At 34.0% G+C, this 17,854-nt stretch overlaps 4 protein-coding genes across 4 annotated transcripts; 3 read left to right on the plus strand and 1 right to left on the minus strand.

The window, feature by feature from the left end:
• Nucleotides 1–372: 372 nt before the first annotated feature.
• On the plus strand, nt 373–697 carry PPL_06995 (uncharacterized protein; the record flags this gene model as incomplete). Its single annotated transcript, XM_020577845.1, has 2 exons — nt 373–451; nt 564–697. 2 exons carry the CDS (start codon nt 373–375, stop codon nt 695–697), a joined length of 213 nt encoding a protein of 70 aa, XP_020432293.1.
• A 105-nt stretch (nt 698–802) lies between these two features.
• Nucleotides 803–2,844, minus strand: PPL_06996 (heat shock protein Hsp70 family protein; the record flags this gene model as incomplete). The annotated part of the gene is made up of 2 exons (XM_020577846.1): nt 803–2,450; nt 2,525–2,844. The coding sequence occupies 2 exons, from the start codon at nt 2,842–2,844 to the stop codon at nt 803–805; spliced, it is 1,968 nt and encodes a 655-aa protein (XP_020432294.1).
• Nucleotides 2,845–7,339: 4,495 nt separating this feature from the next.
• On the plus strand, nt 7,340–12,798 carry gnrC (uncharacterized protein; the record flags this gene model as incomplete). The annotated part of the gene is made up of 2 exons (XM_020577847.1): nt 7,340–7,606; nt 7,720–12,798. The coding sequence occupies 2 exons, from the start codon at nt 7,340–7,342 to the stop codon at nt 12,796–12,798; spliced, it is 5,346 nt and encodes a 1,781-aa protein (XP_020432295.1).
• Nucleotides 12,799–13,262: 464 nt separating this feature from the next.
• PPL_06998 (calcium-binding EGF-like domain-containing protein) lies at nt 13,263–17,797 on the plus strand (the record flags this gene model as incomplete). The annotated part of the gene is made up of 11 exons (XM_020577848.1): nt 13,263–13,311; nt 13,435–13,695; nt 13,753–14,073; nt 14,114–14,464; nt 14,526–14,813; nt 14,884–15,210; nt 15,272–15,589; nt 15,648–16,028; nt 16,096–16,875; nt 16,945–17,756; nt 17,792–17,797. 11 exons carry the CDS (start codon nt 13,263–13,265, stop codon nt 17,795–17,797), a joined length of 3,894 nt encoding a protein of 1,297 aa, XP_020432296.1.
• Between the last annotated feature and the right edge of the window lie 57 nt (nt 17,798–17,854).

Below are 17,854 nucleotides of genomic sequence, written 5' to 3' on the forward strand. Positions count from 1 at the left end.
TTTATTTTTTCTACAATATATAGATAAATAATATTTTATATCCTGTTGTTATATATCTCTAACTAACTAAGTTGATTGATTTACCATGAACTCAGACAAATATCAAAAAATTGTAATTAAAAAAAAAAAAAATTATTAAAAATTTTGGTGTTTTCAATCCAAAGGTTTCAAGGAAGGTTTGTGATGGTGGGAAAAGCAAACCTTATCAAAAATTAATATTTTTTTTTTTTTATCCTTTTAAGGTTCGATGGTTTTAATATGATATTTGAAATAATAAATATATTCATTGTTGTCCAATGTTTTGAAGTTTATTAAATGAAAATATTATAAATATGAAATGTAATCTTGGAATTGTCAAATTCTTCAAAAAAAATGACAAAGAATTGTAGTAATAGTAATACAAAGAATAATTCTTATTTGTTTGAAACAATCAATGATGAATCTATACTTGGTTTATATCATGATGTAAATTTCTTGAACAATATACAAAGGTAAAAGATCCTTACTATCTATTCTAAACTTGAAATCATCTACAAACTAACTTTTAAATTCAATTTTGAAAGATCGTGAATTCAAAGAATCAGAACATCTAATGGATACAGTTATGAAACTTTTGAATAAAGTAAACAAGAAACATTTTCCTACAAATATTAGAACTGATATAAATAATAAAACTACTACCAACAAAAAAGAATAAAAATAACTATTTTGTTTTGTTTTGTTTTGTTTTAAAATGTTTTTGTTAATTTTTTATTTTTAATATACATTTATATTATATATTTATGTGTTGTTGTTATTATTTTTAAAGTTCGTCGTGATTTGGAGCTTCTTGACCTTCACCTCCGGTTTCCTTGTAGAGGGCAGAGAAGATTGGTTGAACAATCTTTTCCAAATCTTTGTATTGTTGGTCGAATTCGTCCTTTTCGGCGCTGGAGTTGACTTCTAACCACTCCAAAGCGTCCTTGATTGCGGATTCGATGGTGGACTTGTCGTCGGCGCTGATCTTGCTACCCAACTTCTCGTTATCATTGATGGCGTTCTTGATTTGGTAGATGTAGTTCTCCAAAGAGTTACGCGATTCGATACGCTCCTTCATGACCTTGTCTTCTTCGGCGGCTTCTTCGGCTTCCTTGACCATACGCTCGATGTCTTCCTTGGTGAGACGATCCTTGTCGTTGGTGATGGTGATGGATTCCTTGTTACCGGATCCCTTGTCCTCAGCGGATACATGGAGAATACCGTTGACGTCGAGTTCGAAACTGACTTCGATTTGTGGGACACCTCTTGGTGCTGGTGGAATTCCGGACAATTCAAACTTACCCAACAAATGGTTGTCCTTGGTCATCGAACGTTCACCTTCAAAGACTTGGATCAATACCTTGTCTTGGTTGTCTTGGTAGGTAGAGAAGATCTGTGATTTCTTGGATGGAACGATACTGTTTCTGTTGATCAAGGCAGTCATGACACCACCGACAGTCTCAATACCCAAAGTCAATGGAGCGACGTCCAACAAGACGATGTCACCAGTACCTTCAGCCTTTGAGAAGACACCACCTTGGACGGCGGCACCGTTGGCAACGGCTTCATCTGGGTGAACACCACGATTTGGTTCCTTACCGTTGAAGAAGTCCTTCAACAAAGCTTGGATCTTTGGAATACGAGTGGAACCACCGACCAAAACGATCTCGTGGATTTGGTTCTTCTTCAATCCGGAATCTTCGAGGACTCTCTTGACTGGCTCGAGTGTCTTCTTGAACAAATCCATGTTCAACTCTTCGAATTTGGCACGAGTCAAAGTCTCGATCAAATCTTCACCTCCAAAGAAGTTTTCGATTTCCAAAGTGGTTTGAGTTGTGGTGGAGAGAGCACGCTTGGCGTTCTCAGAGGCTCTTCTCAATTTTTGGAGTGCCTTCTTGTCCTTGCTGGCGTCCTTACCGGTCTTCTTTTGGAAGATCGACAACATGTTCTTCATGATACGTTGATCGAAATCTTCACCACCCAAATGAGTGTCACCGCTAGTGGCGAGTACCTCAAAGACACCGTTCTCAATGGTCAACATGGAAACATCGAAAGTACCACCACCCAAATCGTAGACCAAGATGTTCTTCTCACCAGAGATATCCTTGAAACCGTAGGCCAAGGCGGCAGCGGTTGGTTCATTGATGACACGCAACACATTCAAACCGGCGATGGCACCGGCATCCTTAGTGGCTTGACGTTGGGCATCGTTGAAATAGGCTGGACAAGTGATGACGGCATTCTTGATTGGCTTACCCAAGTAGGCTTCGGCAATCTCCTTCATCTTGGTCAAGATCATAGCAGAGATTTCCTCTGGTGAGAAAACCTTCTCCTCTCCCTTTACCTTGACTGAAACGTATGGCTTATCTCCCTTTGAGATAATCTTGTATGGCAATAATTTCAAATCCTTTTGAACTTCAGTATCGGTGAATCTTTAAAAATTAAAAAAAAAAAAGCATTTATTAATAAATTGTTCATTATCATCATTGTTTAGTTATTAACTTACTTTCTACCGATTAAACGCTTAATATCGAAAATGGTGTTCTCTGGGTTCAATGTGGCTTGATTCTTGGCGGCGTCACCAATGAGACGTTCAGTCTCAGTGAATGCGACGTATGATGGAGTGATACGATGTCCTTGTTCGTTTGGAATGATGGTTACACCTCCGTTCTTGTAGACACCAACACATGAGTAGGTAGTTCCGAGATCGATACCGATGACTTCACCTTCGACCAACTCTTCCTTCTCTTCCTCCTTGGCGTTGGAAATGATTGCAGTGCACAAAAGCACAATCATAAATAAACTGTACAATGATTTAAATTTCATTGTTTTCTCTATATATTTATATAAATAAAAAAACAACTAAAATATATATCTAAAGAAAAGATTTTGTTAGTTTTTTGGTTTTCAAGCAAGATCTTTGGAAAAAATATTTTGAAAAAACAATAAAAATTAATTAATTTAGATATTAAATAAAATTATTATTTATATTATATTACTATTATTTATTATTTATATTTACTTTTTTAGTTTGGATAAATAAAATAAATAAAAAAAACTAAACTAAACTAAACTGAATTGAAAAAAAGGATTTCCAGTGTCATTTTATTTTTTCGCTTGCCTCGTCATCTCAAATACACTCGACTTCACATGCACATTATTTTTAATGCACCGTCATCACACAGCAAAAAAAAACAATTAAAAAAAAATGAAAAAAAATAGATTCACACACCACACAGCACACCAAAAAAAAAAAAAAAAAACTTCCCTTCAAAAAAAATTTTTTTTTTTAAAGTTAATGATTCGCTCAAAATAACTGACGAGTTGCCTCTATATTAATCAACCATATAAAAGATAGATATGTGTGTTTTAGGAACCATTCTATTCCTTAAGATTAACCATTTTTAGATTGCAATGCTTTGTCATTCATCAAATTTTCTCTACTTTAATTACTTACGTTATTATTCTCCGTTTTAATCTATAAACTTGACAAAACAAAAACAATTGCGATTGTTTTATTAGACTTGGATTTACACAATACCGGTGAGTGTACACTCTCCACACCTGTCAAACAGAATACCAGAATAGACAAATCAAAATTCACTGTTGGGATTGATGCGTCACTCTTTAGCTGACTCATTCTCATTTTTTTTACGATCTCTTAATTTATTTTTTTATTTTATTTTTTATTTTATTTTTAAAGTTTGATAACCTGCTTGTTTTATTAATGTTGATGACTTAGTTATCAACTGTTTATTAATAATATAACAATATTTAAATAGTTTATTTAGCACAACAAGATGAAACTATCTGATTTTGTTTATAATTTTTAAAAATAAGTCTTTTGTTATCTCATTATTTTTTTTTTTTCTTCTCATCAGAAGCTCACTCTGTCACATATAACTTTTGAAAACTGACACACATGATATATGGAATCAAATCTGGAACATAAAAAAAAAAAAAAAAAAAAAAAAGTAAATAAATAATAATAATTACACCAATTTCCAATCATTCAGAGATTTAATTACTCTTAATACGATGCACAGCAATCTGTCATTTCTTTTCATAAAAAAAAATATAAGCAAACATGAATTTTTTGACCAGACCAAACAGTATACTATGGTTTTTCGCAAACTGAATGATTCCAAATTATTTTTGCATTCTGTGTGTTGATCTATCTTGCAATCACATGTTTTTGGAGATCCACACAACTTCATTTAAATTGAGTGTTATTTTTTTTGAAAAAAGTAGTGGGGCTGTTTCACATAAAGCTTGAGAAAATTTAGAAATTGATCGAAAAAAGTTTTTTATAAAAAAATATCTAAAATAAAAAAAAAGTGTCTCACAAAAAAACAAGAGAATGATTTTTTTGATTTTTATCTTTTACTTTTTTTAATAACAAAGTTTTTTTATTGATCCTTTTTGTTTGAACCACATCTTTCTCTTTTTACATTATTCTATTTGGTTCCCCACAAGTCATCCAATCAGTCAATTAATCAATTAATAATCTCTATAAGATAATAATCATTTTACTTAAAATAATAACATTATTATTTGATTATCTATCTTAATTTTCTTTTCACTTTGTTTTTTATTTTATTTTATTCAAAGGGTGTTTGTTACTTATTTTATTTTTTTAATTAAGTTATCGTCTTGATTTTAACAAGTCTGTTCAATTAATTAAAAAACAAAAACAAAAAAAAGAAAAAAACACCACCCGCCAATCCAACAACAAACTAGTTATGAATATTATTGGCAAATAATCAAATCAGATATCCAACCCAACTTGAGACTCACTACACTACACTCAATTAATTTAACTTCACGCACACACACACACACACCAAATATTCAAACTTATAATCCAACAACCAATCCATCAGTAATCCAATAAATCAATCAATCAGCCAGTCAATCAATCAATCAGAAAATTAATAGAATAATAATAATAATTCCATCTAATGTTATGTTTTAAGAATAGTAATAATTATATATATCTTTGTAGAGTTACAAATAAATCATTTATTTATTTCTAAATAAAGCAAAACAGAAGTAGTAACATTTCATTTAGTGGTCATCTAAAGATCTGGAACAATAATAATTGTTTAACTTGATATTAGTGGAATTGGCTCACAAGTTTATTGGTTTCCATGTTCCACATTTAAATTCGTTTTATAAAGGTAATTTCTTTAATTATATCTCTCACCTCTTCATAAATCTGATATTTTCGTTTGGCATGGATGGTCAACCAAATCAATCAATCATTCTCGAGAACACACAAATTAGTTCATTTAGTTAGTTTATATGGTGAGATGTTTTATAATATCTTTCTTGTTTTCATAACAATAACGATTATTTGGTTATTGTTATGATTTATTTATTATAGGCAGCAGTGGATATATATTTGATTATTTCAATCGAAAACACACCCACACACCAAAACATATTTCACTCTCTTCTTATGGATCATTTATAGTTTGCAGTCTTGGATATACAACCAAGATAGATATATAGACATATAGATGTATGGAGTAGATTTTGTGGAAATTGTTAATGAACAAACAAATTAGCCATTAAAATTGCTTATTATTATAAAGAATAGATTGACATTGGTAGCAGCAATAACAATAACAACAACTGCAAAGAAGCAACAATAGTAAAACAATCACCACCATTATTGAAATAGAAATTGATTCGATTGTGGTTTTTTTGTTTTTGTTTTTGTTTTTCTGATGTTGTTGAATCAACAGTTATATCAATCAATCAATCAATCAATTAATAATTCATTTTTATTGCTTCTTTTGAATAGATATTTGTTTACTTTCCATATATCTCTACCTATTTGTTGTGTTGTTGTTGTCGTGGTTAACCATGTGTGGTTGTTTGTTTTTTTTTAAAATCTAATATTAAATTTTTCAACACTATTAAAATTCACATCATGTTGTTTAATTTTTGAATAGGCATAATCAACTTCATTTTTCTTTTACATTGTCATCACCATGGTGTTACCACAACACTTTGATTACCAATGATACATATTTTTAAACCACCCCACCCCCACTAAACACAAACCAAAAAACATATAAATAATCGTTTTTTGATGTTCATAACAATATTTAATATAATATTCATACTTAGTGATTTTGGAAACAACAACAATTGATATCAACCATATTTTAATTCAATAATGATGATAATAATTAAAACTATATAAAATACATCTACATATTGTATCACTCACTGCTAACACTAACATCACACTATTATGTTGTTGATGTTGTTAGTGGTGGTGGTGATGTTGATGTTGTGGTATCATTTATTATACTTAGTATTTCGAAAATACAAATATCTCGCCACCATCTATCCATGCAACGTTCCAAAACGAATCAGTTCACGATGTATTTTTATACATTTTTTCTATATTGGTGCATCATGATGTGTGTGTTTATTGAAGTGTTCCATCATATCATATGTGCTGATATCAGCAATGATGTTGTTATTTTTAATTTGTTTAGTTTAGTTTGTTTTGTTTAGTTTGTTTAGTTTGTTTTGTTTTTGTTTTATTTTGCGTGATATGGGCGATCAATTACATTGTTGATCAACCTTCATTTCTTTATTTTAAATCAATGAGCACTGTTTAAAAATAAACAATTAAATTAAAGACGTCTCATTTACCTCACCCTTCATTCTCTATTTATCACCATGATATCAAATCCAATATATATTAATTAGTTATATGTTGTAATTGGTTGCAACAATAAACTATAAACAATAAACAATAGCAACAACAACAACAACAATAACAACATTTATAATATTATTACTTTGATCAAAAACAACAACAACAGCAAACAACCACATACTTATTTATCAACTAAAATCAAACCAAATCAATCGATTCACATTCTATTTCAACAACAATATCTATTTAGAAAACAAAAGTAGATTTCATTCAAATCGTTTCACAAACATACTTTACTTACTATATTTGTTGTTAAAAGAAGGAGAAGAGTTAGTTAGTTAGTTTGTTAGTTATTTTTCGTGTTTAGTGCAGTGAGTTAAAATAGAAATAGTCAAAGTAAGAAAGAATGATTGCCATTTTAGATAAATAAATATCTAAACCACACACAACTTATATTATAGTTTCAATTATTTTCCACCTTTTTACTTTCTACTCCTTTCCAGTTTTACTAATCAATTTTCATTCATTTTTATATTTATAGGATTTTCCAATTATATATTTATATATTTAATTTAATTTAATATTTATTGAACTTGTACAAATAACAAAATAAAAAAAACAACCATCATCACAACAAATATGGATAAATCTAAATCACCTACCAAAGGTAAACAACTACAAAATGGAAAACAATCAATAGTTAGTCAATCACTACCCAATTTCTCCACAACCATACAGAATAATAATAATAATAACAACAATAATAATAATAATAATACAGCATCTTCTTCATCTACATTATCACCGGCCAAGTGGAAGAGTTTCTTTTTCAAACAAAACAGCAGTCCACATAAACAACAGAACATACAAATCAGTCAGCCATTCGATGTCAATCATGTTACACATGTAGATTTTGACCCACAAAGTCAGGAGTTATCTGTAAATATTATTTTATTAACGAAACGAGATTGATTCATCAATAAGTATTAACAATCTTTTGAATATTCAACATATCATAGGGACTACCTTCAAATTGGACAGCAACTCTTAAAAGATCAGCAAATAAATTAATTAGAAGAAGAAAAGATAGTACATCACAAAGAAATTTAACAAAACCAATTAAAAATAATAATAGTATTAATAGTGTTCAACAACAACAACAACAACACGAAGCACCAACATCAAGATTACCAAATCCAACAATTGATTCACCAAGTAGAAAAGGAATGAAATCGAATCCACTCAATCCAAACAAATCAATTCCATCGCCAGTACCAATTTCAAAACAATACGCTAGAAACAGTACACCTTCATTGGCACAGTCATCTAATGTCACTATCGATATTCCAAGTGGTAGCAGTATGACCAGTTCAAGCAGTAACACAAGCATCAGCAGTCTATCGACGGATTCATCGACAACCACATCGATAACCTCACCCAAGTCCACTGTCTCACAATCGAAATCGACATCTTTCAACGGCACCGGCTCGACATCCATGGTAATTGGCAATCCAATGCAAGCAAAGCGTGAGATCCACATCACATGGAATCATGTCACTGGTCAATTCGAAGGTGTTCCAGACGATTGGTCTGACCTGGTACAGAGAGTCACCACTGAGAAACAAGAGAAGCATCGTCTCGACCAGAGAAAACGTCTGCTGAAGGAGGAACTCTCAAAGTGCGAGCGTGAAGAACGACATCGTCGATCGACAAGAGACAAACGTGAAAGAGCGAGAATCAATAGGGAGGAAAGAAGTTTGAGTGTCAGCAACAGTAACAATAGCAACAGACATCGTGGCGATACTACAACCACTCCACCAATGTCACCGCGAACCAACAATCAACCAACACTCTTCCAAATTAGTGGAGTGGAAATGTTTAAATCGAAACGTGTCGAACTCTCGCTGCAATCGCTGTGTAAACAAGATGTTTTTGTTTTGAACAATGGATCGAAAATCTATGTTTGGATGGGATCGCTCTCGTCGCTACAGAAGCAAGTTCGTGGTCTGGCAATCGCCTCCAAAATCAAGTATGAAAGTGTTGTCATTCTCGAGCCAATCACCATCGATATAATAGTGGATAGCGATCGTCGTGATAGTACGCAATTGTGTAACTTTTTCAAGTTGTTGAACAACTGTGAGATCTCAGCAGACGGACAACCGGTGCTGTTTGACGTTTCGCGTGAAGGTGGCGACACCGACGCCGAGCTGGTGGCATTCGAAGAGTCTACCACCTGGCTCTATCGTGTGAGTGACAACGGTAAGATTGTCTCCATAGACGAACGACCACTGGTTCCCACCGCTCTCAACAGCAACACTTGTTTCATCATGGATTGTGAAACCGACATTTTTGTTTGGTGCGGAAGAAACTCGCATCCGCTGCAGCAACGCGTTGCAACCATCTTTGCCAATGAGTTTATTCAGATATTTTCGGATCGTCCTCGTTGGGCGTCGCTACACAACGTTCACCAAGACGAAGAACCCTGGTATTTCAAAGAGCGTTTTCTCTATTGGCTGGAGGAGGAGTCGGTCATCGACAGCTCGCGACGATATACCATTCGCGCCAAAGACACTCCACTCCCCATTCCACCGGTTCCACTCGATTCGCCAACTTTGATTCCCGAGCTGCTGATCGATCCCCACTACCCTGAGCCAAGACGCGGTGTCACGCTGAGCATCGACCTCTGGCAGAGCGATGTCAGCACATGGACAAAAGTAAGTCAGGAGCACTACGGTCACTTTTCGATATCACGCGCCTACGTCTGCCACCATATCTACAAACTCGACGATCGTATCAATTCGCGTGTCTACTTCTGGCAAGGATCGGATTCTCACATTAGATGGTGGGTCGTTTTCCAATTTGGATTGTACAAAGAATTGCAAGCTCATATGCGTCAACTCGCACCCAATCTTCCACCTCCCAACACCGAGTGTCTAACGCAACACAAAGAAACACCACCCTTTATGAATCTATTTGGAAACTATATCATGGTGCATCGTGATACCACTCCACAGGTGTTACTCTACCATCTTACACTCTCCAGTTGTGAGAGATTCGTTCGTTGCACACAATTCTCGAATTTCAATCTCTCCAATCTAAACAGTCGACAGGTGTTCATTCTCTACAACCAGACATTGAAATCTTCGTTCATCTGGTATGGAAATGCATGTTCCACTCACTTGCGATCGGAGGCAGTCGACGTTGCCAACTCACTCCACTGCTATCTTCAACAGAAGAACGATCCAACCGTATTCAACCTTGTAGTGGAATGCGAAGAAAACAGCGAACCAATTTCATTCTGGAAACAATTTGCAGGTGTAGATAAGCGTTTGGAGCAATTCACTTTGAACTCATCTTCTATCGATCTCACTGTTTTCCTCAAACAAAACACAGCTGTTAGAACTTATCCAAAGAACAATACTTCTTATGGTAATCTCAGTAATTCAACCAACATTAACAATAGCAACAACAACATCAACAACAAAAGTAAACAAGTTTATGACACTAGATTGTATCATATTTACTATCACTCTAAAGCACGTAAATATGTTGTAACTCGTGTCAAACCATTTTGTCAGAGTGATCTGGTTGCTGAGGATGCATTCATTTTGGACACAAGACACAAACTTCATATTTGGATAGGTCCACAGTGTTCGAGAAAAAAGAGAGAAACAGCAGAGGGATTTGCAAAGCTCTATCGTGATCAGTCGAATCTTGGACACTCTACGGTGACACCTATCGATATTGAATCGTTCCGTTCAGAGTCTTATGAGTTCCGTTCATATTTCGATGCTTGGAACAGCGAGTTCCAACCACAGAGTCTGAGGAACACCTCCTCGCAAGCACTCATCGGTATCGGTGCAGACTATCGTCTACTCAACTCAATCGCCAGCAATCAAATTCAAAACGATGTATTTGAACTACAGGCAGACGACAGCGACGATGAAACCAACTTCTCATTGACACCGTCCACCCTCACACCACACTCCAGCCCACCACTGCCAAGAATGATGGAGAAGTGGGAAATGGAATTGGAAAGCGAAGTCGAGAGATTAAAGAAGAGGGGAGGATACAGTCCGTTGATGCCAGCACGTTTGGGTGGTGTTCCGCGTCTGAATGGAATGCCAATCATGAAGTTGAACGATCCGAATTTGAAGCGTTCTCGTGACGACAGCATCGGAAGCACTGGTTCAAGCGGTAGTTTCACTACTGGCAGTCCAGAGAAAATGGATATTGCCCTGAATAAACAACTGAACTCGACAACAGACCCAAAGAGAAACAGATCCGATAGTAATGAGCTTATTGCCCAGGCATCGAAGGCCAGATTAAGAAAGCGTGGATCCAGTTTGTTAAGTCGTTCGCCAACCAGTCAGAATCGTTTGTCCACTACATTACCAACACCACTCAACCAAGGAGGTACTATCGACTCCAAATCAATCCAAGATCTAAAGGAGTGGACTGTTGAATTGGAGATCGACATGGAGGTTTCCAAACTTGAGGAAGAGTTATCGAAATTAAATAAGATTTCAGAGGAATCCAAAGCAAACAGATCACCTTTAAAGTCGAAAACATCAATCCCCACAACATCAACAACGACAACAATATCAACATCACCATCGACTTCGTCCACTAGTTTAGCAACTTCTTCAGCATCTGAACCAACACCATTGCCAACCACAGTGTCTAAGCAACCAACCTCTACAGTCAAACCACCTTTCTCACCAAGAAAACACTCACCATTGGTATCTGCACTTCCACCACCACCACCTGCACCATCTTCCTCTGCTTCTGAACCTGCATCAGCTGCATCATTATCACTGATCTCCTCAGCACAAAGCACACCAAGAGCAAACGGTACATCCGAAACAATACATCAAACAGTTGCTCCAATGGCCGTCATCATCTTAGATTCATCGACACCCACTTCCTCAAACTCCACACCATCAAACACCTCACCAATAACCGTACCATTAAAGTCATCTGTTGTAATTCCACCACTCTTATCTTCGTCAAGCGAGAAGACACCACTATCAATCGTACCACTATCCGATTCTGAAAAGGTAGCTATCATCTCACCGATTGTATCACCAAAAGCCAACAGACCTGCAGTACCGCCTCGTAACTTTTTGAATTCATCCAGTGGTGGTACTTCAACTACGGCTCCTCCCACTTTCAGTGGAACTGGATCGATATCGAAGGGCACTCCAAAACCATTACCATACATTCCACCAAGACCAACATCACCACCTACACCAGCATCACCAGTTACCTCACCGGTTGCCTCACCCCGTGAGAACACCGTCAATAACATACCAACAACACCAATCAACAAATTCCAAACATCTTCATCGATAACCGCATCTGTACTTCCATCACCACCAACCAAAATTCCAACGATCGCACAACAACAGCAACAACAACATGAATTGCCAAAGACCAGATTTAAATTCATTGTTAAACCACTTACCAAATCAAAATCATCGAATCCACCTAAATCAAATGTATCTACTACAAGCACTGCAACACCAACAACAACATCATCAACAACACCCACTGTAAATAATCAATCCATAAGTAAATCATCGAATACAATTCCATTCTCAACATCATCACCTTTAAGCTTAACATCAATTCCAACAGCTTCAAACGGAAATGTCAATAATCTAAACTCCAATACAATTCCAGCCAAGACAACACCAACACAATACTCAACATTGCCACCAAAGCGTGCTCCACCACAACCATTGGTTCAACAAAATATTTCACCGGATAAACAAAATATATCTGATAGTCCTTCGTCATCAATGTCACCTCCGACCACTTCCGCCACACCAAAACCATTACCATACCCACCCAACAGTGGATCGGTACGAGAGAGAATCCATCAACACGAATCATTCTCGAAATCCACTGCCATCCATGCAAGTCTCCCAGTGATTAAACAACCATCTTCAACCTCATTAAAGTACACATCACTTCAATCGATATTCATACCCCCAACCGTACCAAACAAACCACTACCACCACCACCTCCACCAAGAAACTACACTACCTCTGCAACATCAAATCCTCAACAACTCAACAGAACACACCAATAACCGCCACCCACATCATTAAAGTGTGAACTCGAGCACTTGTACCAAGCCGAAAATAAACAACAATATTTATTATTGTTATTGTAAATAAACAAAATGATATTTGATCTCATTAAAATATTCTAGAATTATTTTAATTAATATTATTATAATTTTGCAATTCAAATTTATATATTAAGCGGCATTTCGGAACATGCTAACGATATTTTTAGATATCTTTAATATTTATTGTGGTGGAAAAATATTTTTTGATCATTACAGCACCCCGCTGATGATCTTTTCACCATTTCTTTTGATCTTTATATTTTTTTTAATCATATCTTATAGATTTTTTATTTTTATTTAAATATCTTTAAAAGATTAAACAACGTATTACTTCATTAGTTCAAGCTAATTATGATCTACCTTAATAAGTTTAAAATAATAGACTTCATTCATCAAACCAGGTTTATATTTGCAGTAATAAAATGAAATATACAATCTTTGCTTTTATTTTTATTTCTTTTTATCTTGAAGGTATGAATTAGTCTATTTTACAATATTTAAAATCATATCATTAGTTAACAATTTCAACAGTTTGCTATTCTCAGATCTCTCTCGTAAAAACAATTGGATTTCCTACATTGTTTATAAATACAGAAACAAATCTTTGTGATAAGTCTGGTGTTTCGGTTTTGCTATCAGCAAACTACATTGTCAGACCTGATAACTTTGAAATTTATGGAGTTGGTGGTGTTAATTTTAGCTTTGTGAATTCATACCAAGATTCTGTTACAAACCAAGTATTATTCTTCCAGTTGTCAGCTTTTGCAAATTCAATTAGCTATTTATCACTTAAATACACCAACTCAACCTATGAAAATCAAACATTTACTGATTTCTATCAGATTCAATGTGAGGGTAAGTTATATTCTTAATTTTGTCAATTATTTATTATATTAATTTTATCTATTAAAGGTATCGCTGCTTCTCTTGAGTTTAAAATAGGAAATGTATCGACTTTGTCAATGATAGACCCCTATACTATGGCATTCTATATACAGTTCAACATAGACTTAAATAGTCAGACTGGTTCTCTTCCATATAGCTATAATATCAAGCCCTATATGGATAGTCCCTATAGATGTGAGCTGACTCTTGTAAAGTCGAATAATGTATTTTTGGCCAAGGTTTATCTTGAGCCCTCATATACAATCTTAGAGCCAAGACTTACAATCAATTTCACTTTAAGTTCTTATAACCGGACGTTTTCTTTTGCTTCACCATTTCCTTGGGATTGTAGGTTATTTCCTGTTTTTCTTTTTTTTTTTCCTCATAGCTAATACATTAAACCTTTTTAAAGATTCTAGTGCCGTCAGATATGTTTCATATTTCACCTATCCAAATATAACATTGTCCTACAGTGAAGACTTTACATTCCAAATGCAGACGATGAATAAGTTTTCTTTACTGGCAATTGAAAATGTAAATCTAACAAGGTTTTTTTATAAATCACCCGAGGCATCATTTTACCAGCAATACCGATTCGTACACCGAGATAGCGAAGCCAGTTATTATATTGGAGGATATCAGTATGAGACTTCAAACATGTCAAATTTTGAATCTGTCGAGTGCTCAAAGTATAGTCTCGTAGTCTATGATACTGTTTATCTCTCTAAATTTCCATTATGTATGTACAAGCACAAATAGATATTATCAAAGTTGAATGAAACTAATACGTTTTACTATAGCAATTGTTAGTACATCAACTTTGAAACAGTTTACCAATGATTCTCTTGGAGTCACTTTTGTAAGGTCAGAGTTTGTCACCAACTATTTGCAACAAGTCAAAGTTGACACAGGTACAGTATCTCGATCTTTTTTGAAAACAATCATTAGTTACCCTTTTGCTCGCAATTCTTCTGGGTTCTTTTATAAGTTTGAAGATTCAATGTCTTCAAACTTTTCAGGCAAATATATAAGTTCATCTATAAATCTAAAGACTGATAGCAATATATCTATTGTTAGCAATTCAAAGTGTAAGTAGTCGATACTTATGATTATTTCTTATAAATTAAATATTAATATTCATACTATTATTTATTTTAGCATTGATAAAAACATCAAAATATAATATAAAAAAAATTGAATTGATACCCGTAACATCGTATTATTTCATCTTTAGAATATCAATAGAGTCTAACTTTGATATCAGATATATATCATTTGGAGAGACAGACTTTCTATATTCTTCCGATTTGATTTTCGGAGATTCATATAATGGAATATATGAAAAATTGCTCAAAATATCGAAACCATCTTCTTTTAGTGTTAGATTATTGGATGAACTTGGAAATAGTTATTCAATACAGAGTGGTCAAGCCTACAACTCTGACTTTTTAGTTCTGCCATATTATAGACCTTTTAATTTGAATGGTAAGCAGAAAATATATTTGATATTTTTATTTTTCACAAATTATTAATCATTATATTTTAGCAATGTTTGATAAAGATAATATAACATATTTTAGTTTCAAAAATAGTCTGTGGGATATTAAAGCCAACTATTCAAACACTTTATATTTTAATTTCAGCAACTCTTATCCAGATTTAACTCCTACTATTACTTTCAATGATAAATATCAATTCCAAGGATTTTATCACCCAGTGTTGAGGCTGTATACCATCCAATTCGATGCATCATTCCCAATTATGAATGGAGCTCTTGAATATTCTATATCAGATTTAATTATAGGATCAATAATACCATCATCTTTAATTCAATTGAATAGTTCATTAACGGTAGTTAATTCAGGTATTTATACAACCTAAAATTAAAATTAAACCACATCATACTAATTTAAATACTTTAGATGGAATTTCACCTGCTTTATTATTTTATCTAAAGGCTTTTCCAAGTACCAATGAGATATATAACCAAAAAGTCAGTGTTGGTTGGATTTTAGGAGTGTCTGATCCTCTTGGATTTGAAAGTGGTTCTTTTGATGTAGTATCTGATGTCGATGCAAACCCATACAAAGTTAGATTCGACAAAGTTAACTTGGAGAATGGCACATTGATCCATGGAACATATAGAGTATCAATACCTTTATATAATATTGGTATCGCAAAGAAATTATCCATTTCCAATCTTATTCTTGTAAATCAAAAGAAAAGAGTTCAAGATTTCAATCCATTAGTGGGCATTCTTGATAAATATTCAGACCAATTAAAAATATCAATTAATTACACAGGTATTTATTTATAAAGTTTAAAATTTAAAATTAATTTTACTAACTTTAATAATAATAATTTTTTTAGTTGAATATATATCAAATAATCCTAAGATTGATTCTTTGACATTTACAGACTCAGTCGAAATCTATGGCCCTAATAGAGCTGTAGATTTTACAATGATTGTAAACTATGGTTCAAATTCGTATCGAGATTTTGACCGACCAATATTTGTTTTGACCTCTGAGAATGGTCAATCTTTTAATATGACAACAAGTCTGGCAAGAGGCGGAGGATCTTCCCAAGGAACATATACAGCAACAGCTCAACTTCCATATGGATTTGGTTGGAGGAGGATTTATGTCTCTGTTTATGGAATAGTTGATGCCAAATCAAATTATAATGCCTATCTACCTACAGATCTTAGAGATGCAGGCTTGCCATTCTTTATAGTTAGGAAAACCAAAATGACAGTACCGATTATCGAATCGTCCAGTTTGCTGTCATCTCTTGGTGGATCTTTGACAATATATGGAAAGCAATTTGGAATTCCAAAGGATGATATCAGATGTTTCATTAACTATAATGATGGAATTGGATATCAACAGATTGATGCAGATTTCCTCTCTAGTGTAGTGCTCCAATTTAACAACAAAATCAAACAGACAAATTCAAGCTCAGTGGATATTGTCGTTACTAGAAATAAGATAGAATCCAATATATTCAAGATTTATCTTTTCAAAGCTCAACTAGACCCTATACCATCAAATATTTGCCCAGGATCTCCACAGTGTAGTAATCATGGTGTTTGTAGAAGTAGTGGTTGTGAATGTCAAAAACCATGGTATGGTCCCTCTTGTTCTTCTCGTAAGTATTCAAAAGTAATAATATTATATTTATTTAAAAAATATTAATAATAATTGTTTTTTTTTCTAGAAATTATTATTATTCCAACACCACCAGCACAACCAGATCCATCAACAAATGTCACAATATTTGATCCGACAAATACAAATATCAACAATATTTCATCAAGAATTCAAGTTATTGAGGTTAGAGAGATCGATAGTATCATGAACATTGTCAATTCCTACAAACTATCAAATTGGAATTTAAATGATTTATCGAACCAAACAGATCATCCAAAATATTTGTACCAGAGTCTTCTAGAAGGTACCAACACAACCGTAAACATTTCAATTGAATTCTTCAACGATTCAAGATCAATTGATTTTGGGGGTCAACAAATATTAATTTCACCATCCTCAATCAAATATTCCATTAATATATCGTCTTTCAATTTCCAATTGAAAACGAATATGCTCCAAGTTGTTCTAGAGGCAACCATCCAAGGATCCGATAGTGAATCATGTTCATCCAAACAAATAGGAAGCAACAACTCTACAAATGATGTTAAATGGATCAAAATGAACATTGATAAAACTAGTTTATATGGAAGATTTATTTCTTATGGAATCGTCGACACTAGAGTGGTATCAATAGACAATAGAGTTCTCGATATTGGCAATCAAACTGAATCATCACAATACCGATCGACTACAATTGGAATTACTGTTCCCTATTTTGAAAACAGTGCATTGTTGGATCCAGATTTTTCATATCTCATTGATGTTGATGGTGAAGATGTCGATCAATTATGTTCATCAAAGTCTGATAAGAAACTCTCTAATGGAATTATAGCTGCCATTGTTGTAGCAGCAGTCGTTTTCATTACGATAGTTCTGGCAGTATCAATCTACTCGGCTAAAAAATTAAAATTCAGAAATGAGAAAATTAAATTGGACCAAAAGCTAGAAAAATTAAATACCAATAAATAAATAAAAGA

This window comes from Heterostelium album (genome assembly GCF_000004825.1).
Source record: "Heterostelium album PN500 unplaced genomic scaffold PPL_scaffold6, whole genome shotgun sequence".
NCBI classification, from domain to species: Eukaryota; Evosea; class Eumycetozoa; order Acytosteliales; family Acytosteliaceae; genus Heterostelium; species Heterostelium album.